General features: G+C 43.6%; 1 protein-coding gene across 1 annotated transcript; it reads left to right on the top strand.

The window, feature by feature from the left end:
- The first annotated feature begins 437 nt into the window (after window positions 1-437).
- LOC139533984 (uncharacterized) lies at window positions 438-9,393 on the top strand. The gene is made up of 23 exons (XM_071332556.1): window positions 438-799; window positions 1,319-1,521; window positions 1,748-1,852; window positions 2,123-2,218; window positions 2,325-2,435; window positions 2,586-2,709; window positions 2,861-3,245; window positions 3,380-3,447; window positions 3,541-3,793; window positions 3,936-4,096; window positions 4,331-4,553; window positions 4,730-4,899; window positions 5,124-5,373; window positions 5,488-5,630; window positions 5,819-6,080; window positions 6,229-6,350; window positions 6,429-6,663; window positions 6,790-6,935; window positions 7,120-7,366; window positions 7,617-7,753; window positions 7,861-8,104; window positions 8,317-8,465; window positions 8,559-9,393. Exons 1-23 carry the CDS (start codon window positions 769-771, stop codon window positions 8,804-8,806), a joined length of 4,113 nt encoding a protein of 1,370 aa, XP_071188657.1. The 5' UTR covers window positions 438-768; the 3' UTR covers window positions 8,807-9,393.
- The last annotated feature ends 297 nt before the right edge of the window (window positions 9,394-9,690 follow it).

Raw genomic sequence — 9,690 nt, 5'->3', positions numbered from 1 at the left:
ATCATTTTTCACTTCTCTCATTGACTTCTCAAATCCCTAACCTCGGCGTGGTCTGTTTGGTCTGTTTCGCAAGCGTCCCCTGAAGACTGGCAATGTTGCTGTGGCTACACCCTTCCTCCTCAGTTGTGATGAAAGAAAAACGAAATTTAGGGAGAAGGCCAAAACAAAGACAGTAAATACAGTATCACAGTTTGTAAATGGACACCCCCCCCCCCCCCCCCCCCCTCGAGTGTCATGGGTGTAATTCACACACACAACTGATTGTTTAAAGGGGATTAGCCATATATGGATGATTATATGGATAAATATGGATACATGATATATGGATAACTATATGGCTGTTTTGGCCTATATCTCCATAGGCCTTAAAATCAACCCGGAAGTGGCGGTGACTCCGCCTAGTGGCCTTCATTAGCAAAATCGGGCTATTGTGGTTCTCCACAACCATTGGGGGAATCAGGCTTCATGTGATCCGGACTAAAGCGGATTAGACCAGAATCTTTGTTTTCGGTCATCCAGGTTCAAACTGAGGGAAGCAGTCTCTCCTAATATTCCTGAATGATTTATGCGCGCAAAGATATCTACTTCGTCCTGCAGAATGATTATGATAATTCTGCACGTTTTTTATTAGAAATACATCCACATTTGACCAAGATAGCGTCAGAGCATTTTGGTTTGCGTTGACACTACTACCACAAGCTAAATAACATTGTTATTTAGATATATTTGCGACACTGTCGGATATTTTTTGAAAATTGGAAACAAGCAATGGAAAGAAGCCGTACAGAAAATTACAAAGGTGCGTGACTATTGAAATAATGATTTTCTTTCACCACCTGGGCAGTGTTTGGCCTACGTTTCTTATACACATCTGTTTGCGATCATTGCTTTATATACAGCGTGTATATAGTGGAACTTTCCGAGTTTCCTCGTGCCGACCTGAATGCAGCATTATTGAGTTGAGTCTGTAATGAATCTGCATTTTGGTGCCATCCTCGTGAACGTTTATCCTGCTGCTCATATTTAGTTTAGGCTATGTGCAATTTTTAAAGGCAAAAATTAAGATTACGTGTCCCATATGTTCACTAAACACAGGCTCACTACTAATTCATATTCTCAAATTACAGTATAAGCATGGGGTGGCTAAATAAATAATGTGGCATTGTTTTTGTCTTGAAGGGCCAGTAGAGGGCTCCCTTACACTAATGTTGGCCAGTCAGTCCTATGACGTAATGTCTTTGAAACAGCAAATACCCAATGAGCTGGTAGATCTTAGTAGTGTTTTTAATGTGTGAGTATAATTATTTCTCTCTCACAGATCCCCTTCTATCAATTTCTTATTTACGGCTTTTGGCCCCACCCCTGCAACTTCTGTCAGCTGCTATGTGGCAAGTTGTGCAGAAAGGACTTGTCATGCATTATGGGATGCTGGAGGAGTTTGTCACCTCGGTGACAGAGATGGTTCCAGAGCTGCTGAGTTACCGGCAGAGGGCCCAACTCATCCTGGGACTGAGAGCCAGGGTTAGCACGTGTGTGGATGTGTGTGCATGGGTTTCTGCAGATGGATTTGTTTAGTGACTGAAATGTAGTTTATTTTTGTACATTTAGCTATTGCTAACAACCATATTAGTTTCCTCCAATCTGTCGAACAGTGGTTGATAGTTGAACCAGTAAACCAGTAGCGCACTGGTGATAGTGTATCAAGAGCGCAGATGATAGCGTTGAAATACTTTTTTTGTGACCATAGCTGGTTCTGGAGTTGTGTCGTGGTGATCACCAAGTCGACCCTGAGACCATCCAGCCCCACCTGGACAGAATCAAAGCTTCCATTACTACACCCAGGGACCACTGTGTGGGTGATTTACTATGCACATTAACCCACAGGCGGCTGGTGGCACCTTAATTGGGGAGAACGGGCTCATAGTAATGTCTGAAATGGCATAAATTGAATGGTATCAAACACATGGTTACCATGTGTTATTCCATTCACTTTATTCCAGCAATTATTATGAGCCGTTCTCCCCTCAGCAGCCTCATGTGCATAAAATACATTTAATCAATAGGAAGAAATACACACATAGTTTGGGTAATTCATCTCCCGCGGTGTGTGTGCATGTTACAGGTGACTGATGCACAAGTAGAAAACTCCGGGGCCAATTTCTTGGAGCTGGTCCAAACCCTGCTACAAGACCCAGGTGTGAAAGAGCACTTCTTCCTGGTGAGATGATGACACTCTCCCTCATTTTCTCTCTCTCTCTCTCTCTCTCTCCCTCCCCCCTCTCACTCACGGTTCCATTTTTTTCTATGTCTTCTAACTCCCCCAGGAGGTGTTCCCAGTACAGTACGGCCAGAAGTATGACACAGCACTGGAGATTCTCCTGTGGGAGTTCCTCTCCAGACTGGAGGAGCTGCTGCCTGTACCAGACTTTGCACAGGTGCTACCATTGAACTCAACATTTTATTTCACATACGCACCTTGACTATCGCCTTCAGTTAGCCTTCAGAATACAGCATGTATTGTATTAAAATTTAACCTACCACTGCTAATGACCTACCACTGCTAATGACTAAGGGCTCTTTCTCAGATGGTGTCATGGCTTGATGGAGCCCCCTCAGTTCTGGATGAGTGTTTGCAATCAGCGACTCCGCCAGAGCAAATGAAGGCTTTAATTGAACATCACAGAAATCTTGGACACGTTGACGTAAAAGGTAAGGCTGGCTTAGTAGATAATTATGACTAATGAGTAATGATCTTTGCTACTGTATCACTTTGCTTTGATTATAAATGTATTATTTGACTGTAACTAAACGGGTGAGAAGTCGCAGTGATTTACTAAGCCTCATTCTCTATTTCTCTCAGACATTTGCTCTTTACCTATGAACGACTGCATCCTCTCCTCTCTGTCTCTCCCTCCGGTCACAAAACTGGGGACTACTGCTGACAAACATACTCAAAAACACCTGCAAGAGGCCACACCAATCTCAAACCATCCAAATAAAGAAGAGATTATTGAGATTCCCATTGACCAATCAAATCTGGAGACTGGCAAGAGGAGGATATCTGAGAGAACAAGACAGAAGCGAAATGAACAGAGGGACAGAATTGAAACAGATGAAATTGTGGAGGAGGGAACATCATTTTCAGCAAATGAGAGTAGGAGAGGGCAGACTCTGCCCTCGAAGAGGAAAATGAGCGACAGTTCGGAGGTTCCCCGGAAACGACAAGCAGATTCACCTCTGTTTCAGTAAGAACTGATATTGAAGTAGCTCATATTGGTGTCTCCCTGCATGCCTTTGATGTCATTCCATTTTTCCATTCCCCCTTGGGGAGGGAATTTTAAATCTGCTTTATGTACATTGCTGTGTTCCTCTTTTACAGTGATTCTCCAGTGAATATCGAATCTTCTAGTGACTCTCCTCTCATCTCGATATGGGGAGAATACACAGGTGTGGAATCTCTGTTCATTCTGAATGAAATGTGAAATACAGTACATGGTAAAAGAAAATGCATAACAGTTTTACTTACCCTTTTGTGTCCAGAACCCCAAGGTGCTGCCTATCCCATGACGATTGACACCAAAGTCCCTTGGTCGGATGATGAGACTCTAAACCTCATAGACATTTGGGGAAAAGACTCTGTGCAGCGAGTTCTGAAAGGCTGTGTCAAAAATCGCCACGTGTTCACTCTCATTTCCAAAAACATGTCTGAGAGAGGCTACATGAGAACTGTAGAGCAGTGTCAGACCAGGATCAAACGATTGAAGAACAGCTTTCGTCAGTCTCTCCAGCAGAAGTGAGTACATTACAGAAGAACATTTGCAATATATATATATACTTTATAATTTATAATTATTCTATATTTTTGTTTGTTATGGACAATATCCCTGGAATGTGCTTGTCTATATTCTCACACTGAAACCATTCCCTATATACAGAGTGGAGTGTAAATTTTATGACCAGCTAGAGCGAATACTTGGGAATGTGTCCCCCTTAACGGTTCCTGAGGTCACCTATGATGTTGAAGAGGTGACAGATGACCAGCTAGAAGACACTGATGATTGGGAGTTCCCTGGCCATTCTGGTCTAGAAGAGATGGGTATGGTCCGATTGTGCCTTTCTTGGTAAATCACATAATATTGGCTCTTGGGAAAGGGACTAATGTGTGTTTGCATGCAGCATGTTGCCCTCCACTTTATAAAGCGGTCATCCTGCTTGAATATTAATACAGCTGATTTTACATTTGGAATGTGCAATGTGATTCATCTAAATCAATCAAGTGATTAATAATCAGTGATCACTGCTCTTGTGTTTGTCTCTATTTCCACTCAAGGAACCAGAAGTGTTCCCTGGACAGACTTGGAGACCCTCACCCTAATCAACATATGGGGAGATGACAAAATGCAGAGGGAATTGAGGGGTATGCATAGAAATGGGCACATTTTTGCTGTGATATCCCAAAAGATGTCTGCCCAGGGCTTTATCCGGACTGCAGAGCAGTGCCAGACGAGGGTTAAAAGACTGAAACGGAGTTTCCGACAGTGCTACGAGAACAAGTATGTCAGTTATAGTTTAACAATCATTTTCTTTGTGCATTGGGAGTCCCACATGGATCTATGCTCGGGCTTTTACATTCTTGGTTGATATCCTGTGATGCCTTACATTTTGTCTATGTGAGCCAGAAAAATGATTTGTTTTGAAAATGTGCTTTGTTGTCTTTCCCCAAACGCAGCATGAAAGGCAGAGAGCAAGTAGAATGCAAATTCTATGACCTACTGGAGAGAATACTGGGGAATGAGCTTCCCTCATACGTGGAGGTGTCAGAAAACTGTCTTGACATGGAGTCTAGAGAAGCATGGTCAGCAGACAACGAGTGCTCTGTTTACTCTTCCCAGGAGAGGGGTATGGTCACATTCTCTACTGGTTAACCAGTTCCTCTTTCACTACTAAACTATAATAAGATCAACTTGAAGGACTGGGAAGAAACTCAACCTAGCATATCTGACTCATTCTTTGATATCTGTGATACGAAGTCAGCAAGGTTTTAGGGATAAGGGTGAGTGGATGGTTTGGGATTGGGCCAATCTTTCTCACACACTCTTTCCCTTTGACTCTGATCCATCCAGAGGCTGTAGTGGGCGTGCCAGAGGACAGGAAGAAGATCCCCTGGGTGGACAGCGAGACGGTGATCCTCCTGGAGCTCTGGGGAGACGACACTGTGCAGCAGAACCTGAAGCGCTGCCCTCACAATGGTCACATATACTCAGAGATTTCGGAAAAGCTCAACATCCGTGGTTATTACAGAACTGCAGAGCAGTGCCACACCAGGATAAAGCGATTGAAAGCCAGCTATCGGCAGTGCCAGGAAACCATCAGGTAGTCATTGCATTTCAGCTTCTATTATTGATACATTTGTCATGTTGCTAATGTGAATTGGATTACAGATTTGATTCTAATTTTGCAATCTCTCTCTACCTGTGCTCTTCCTAGTTCATCTGGATCTGAGCAGGTTGATTTTAAGTTTTACAATATTTTAGATCAAATACTTGAGAGGCAGCCTCCCTCTACCAGCACAGTGGTGACAGACTTGACCATTGACATATCAGAGGAATCAAACAGTGACTCACTTCAAGGTAAGAGTTCAGCTCATTTCAAACTATGCAAACTTTCTAATGACACCCAGCATGGCTATGTCAGATTGAACCCTGTTTGTTATGTATTTAACTACTGGTTCTACTGTAGTTGCTGTCCCTTCAACACAAGTTCCTTTGCCAAGTCTTAACAGGGACACTTTCATGTTATTGGGCTGTTTTGTATTTAGAGTCTACAGAAGCGGACAACTACACCACTTCTGAGAGGATCACACCAGGCTCGTGGTCGGATCCTGAGACCCTGGCCCTCATTGACATCTGGGGGGAGGACGAGGTTCAGAGGGTGCTGAGAGACTTTGTCCACAACGGCCCCATCTACATGGACATATCAGAAAAGATGCATGACCAAGGGTACTCCAAGACCCCAGAGCAGTGTCGTTGGAAAGTCAAGTCCATGAGGAACAACTTCCGTCAGTGCTACGACAGGAAAAAGTATGTGTGTACAAAACGGGTTTAAATTGGACCCTTTATGTTGATTTTCATTTGCAGAAACATACAAATAAGTGTATAATCTAACCCATAGCCACAATTCTGCATCTCAATTTTTTAAATGGCTTCCTTTTCTGTCTGGTCTTCTTAGATGTGGAAGAAAGGGACTGGAATACAAGTTCTACAATCAGTTGGAGCGAATACTTGGGCATGAAGCGGCCTCCATTGATGAGTATGATGAAAGAGACGATCAAACAGTAGACCAGGACACAGGTACGGTGGTAATACAGACAGTTATCTGTTAACACTGAAGACACTGGATGTTTCCAATGTATATGTCTCCCGGAGCAGGTGCTGATGGGATGAGACACACCCCATGGTCAGAGCCAGAGACGCTGGCCCTCATTGAGCTGTGGGGGAACGAGGAGGTCCAGGCGAGCCTCCGAGGTTGCGTCCGCAACGGGCACATTTTCGCCAACATAGCAGAGAAGCTGGCCACCATGGGGCACTTCAAAACGGCTGAGCAGTGCCACTCGAGGATTAAGCGACTGAGGAAAACCTACCGACGGTGTCTCCACAGCAGGACGTAAGTGGAAAGCACAGATTATTTGTGGGTAAGGCGAGTCATGGTGCCTAAATTGGGACCTGTTACAAATGAACCCTTCACCTCCCATTGTTCTCCACCTCCCTCTACCTCTGGTCGTACCTACAGAAACGGAGGGGAGCCCTTACTCTTCAGATACTACAGGTTCCTGGAGCCGGTGCTAGGCAACGACACGCTCTCCCTCAATGCAGAGATTGTTGATTTGTGTGATGACTTCAATCCAAATCCCACTGAGGAACCAGATCAGGAAACGGGTATGGTGCCTCCTCATTATCCTTACCCTTGAAGTCTAATGTAATTAGGGCCCTGTGTTTTTCCTGTGTCAGTGCCAACAGTTGTTTATCTTGGTCAGGTAAAATCGTGACCCTAGTCATAATCAATCTTCAAAAATGTACTTAGTAGCCACCTAAAGCCTCCCAAAAACATATTTTTTTGAAGGCCAGGGCTCAGTCAGTTACGCTGTGGCGGAGTCCAGCAGAAAGATGCCCTGGTCCGATCGGGAGACCCAGGCTCTGCTGGAGGTCTGGGGTGAGGACCATGTGCAGCTCTCCCTCCGCGGCTGCTTGAAGAACAGACACGTGTTTGAATACATCTCACGGAGGATGACGGCCCAGGGGTTCATCAGGACGGCTGAGCAGTGCCACACCCGCATCAAGCGACTCAAGGCCAGCTTCCATCATGACAAGTGAATGCAAAGGATTTATAACTACCATTTCGTGTCTAGTTATTTACTTTATAAATTACACCACATCATCGGATATAAATTGATGCAATATCTTTAAGTCAACAAATCAATGCTTTACTTAATTTCATCACATTAGTAAACAATGTAATTGCAGTTTTGTTTTTATCACTCTTATTGTTACATAGTACATGTGGTCAGAGGATATGATGATTCAACTGAAATTAAATTGTCTAATCTTCCCTTTCCTCAGAAGGGAATGTAAGTTCTACGACCAGATGGAGGAGATTTTCTCAAGGGAGCTCAACGTTGACAGTTCGGCCGAAGATTCGTTAGACAATGAGGAAGCTGCTGTCTGGGAGTCTACACTTGAAGTTGACCAAAGGAAAGGTAAAGCAAAGCCGTACCATACCTTTAAATGTTCTATGAGTTGTCTTACTTCAACTAACCCCCTTCCCATTGTAAACAATGTGTTCATTGGGTGTCTTTGTCTTCAGCTAGCCGTCCTTTAACTGACGGCTCCAAGTTCCCCTGGAGCGACAGTGAGACCCAGGTCCTCCTCAGTATCTGGGGGAGTGACGAGGTCCAGGAGGATCTGAAGGGCTGCACCAAAAACAGACACATTTTCACTGAGATCTCTCAGGCCATGGCCAACGAGGGCTACCTGAGGACAGCCGAACAGTGCCAGTCTAGAGTGAAGCGGCTAAAGGCCAACTTCCGCCAGTTCTGCGAGAGCAAACAGTAAGCCATGGGGGGAAAAGATATGGATTTGAAATTGATACCCACTATTTATAATTGTGAATTGATTACGAAGACTCCATACTGATGGAACAGTTGTGTATTCATGGCCAGATGTTTGCCATGCTCATGTTAGATAAGCAAAGCTCATTACTAACCAGATATGAGGAATAAGCATTGCATCAACAACCAAATGTTATGTTCTATTTTCCCAGGATTGGAGGGGAAGAAGTGGAGTGCAAATTCTACGATCAGTTTGTGCAAATATTCGGGAACAAGTATCTATCCTGTGACTCTCTGGCTGAGGAATCAAACGGCGCCACAGACATGGGAGAGGTCCCAGGTGGGCAAGTCCAAGGAACAGGTAAAGAAACAATCTCCTAATCTCTGTATAGTAAATACTGTTTTTACGTTATACTATCAACGTTGGGCCTTTGTTTACATTTTTTTTTTTCAGTCTCTCCAGAATCAGGCAGCTGTCCATCACCGTGGGAACTAGATCTCCCCTGGAGCATTGAGGAGACTGAAGCCCTCCTTGACATGTGGGGCAGTGACAGAATCCAAGAGGTCCTGAGGGGAAACACTGAACTGGAACACATTTATACAGAGATCTCTCAAATGATGGCTGACCAGGGCTTCATGAAAACAGCAGAGCAGTGTCAGACGAGGACGACGCAACTGAACCTGAGTATTATTCCAATCTGACCACGAGGAAGCATTAGTGTCATCTGAAGACAGTTTTGTAGAGCCACAGGAAAGATGCAATGACTCAACAATGACTTCTGGAAAAGAGGTGTATAAACAATTACAATGACCTGTGTCTCCTGTCTCCTGCGTTGTTTTCGGAGAGGTACTGTATTCTATCAAAGAGGCAGTGTTGCTATGTTGGATATTGCTGAAGAGACTCAACATCCATCCCACTTTTTCTTTGTCGGAAAACAGACACGTAACTAACCTTTGTATCGGTGCTTAAATCTAAGTGTAATGGACAGAATGTTTTTTGTCATGTATTTCACTATAAGTGCACGTGTTGTGACATAAGGACCTATTCACTGAACTTAACGAAGCAACATATTTTAAAGGGATTGGATTGAGTGAATCCTCTAACGAGAATTGGTCAAAACCACATGACATTCTGAACATCTAGATTTTTTTCGTTATTATTTGCCAAACAAAAGGCTCTATATTTGTATATTTTATGTAAATTTGTGTTTTAGTAAACTCTGTGCTTTTAGGCATTTTTTCCAGTGAGTCACTTTAGATTAAATTCCTTTTTGTGGGGTTTGATTTGCTGTTTGGCTACTGTATCATTTCTGTTACTGTGGTATATCTTTCTCTTAATGTGTTTTAACATCTATCTAGGTTCACCGAAACACTGAGGTTTCTGTTGTTACCAGCTCGAACCACTGGGGAGAGATTGAGACCAAATCCTATTTTATCCTCAACAGATTGTCTGTAGCAGAGCCTCACAATAAGAAGCCACTTGAATTCTAGAAGCACAGGCACCTACTTTTTGCTTACTCATATGTTATTTTTAGATACCATGGTGAGATAGCCTTTGAAACAAATTCTGTTCTCAGCATTCATTG

This window comes from Salvelinus alpinus, chromosome 11, assembly GCF_045679555.1.
Source record: "Salvelinus alpinus chromosome 11, SLU_Salpinus.1, whole genome shotgun sequence".
Classification (NCBI taxonomy): Eukaryota; Metazoa; Chordata; class Actinopteri; order Salmoniformes; family Salmonidae; genus Salvelinus; species Salvelinus alpinus.
The sequence above is the reverse complement of the archived record's forward strand: the minus strand, read 5'-3'. Positions and strand labels throughout refer to the sequence as shown.

Coding starts and splice junctions, on each gene's coding strand:
- LOC139533984 (XM_071332556.1), top strand. CDS start 769: ATGGAAAGAAGCCGTACAGAAAATTACAAAG. Junction 2,710..2,860: donor TGGACACGTTGACGTAAAAG/GTAAGGCTGGCT, acceptor TATTTCTCTCAG/ACATTTGCTCTTTACCTATG. Junction 3,794..3,935: donor CGTCAGTCTCTCCAGCAGAA/GTGAGTACATTA, acceptor CCCTATATACAG/AGTGGAGTGTAAATTTTATG.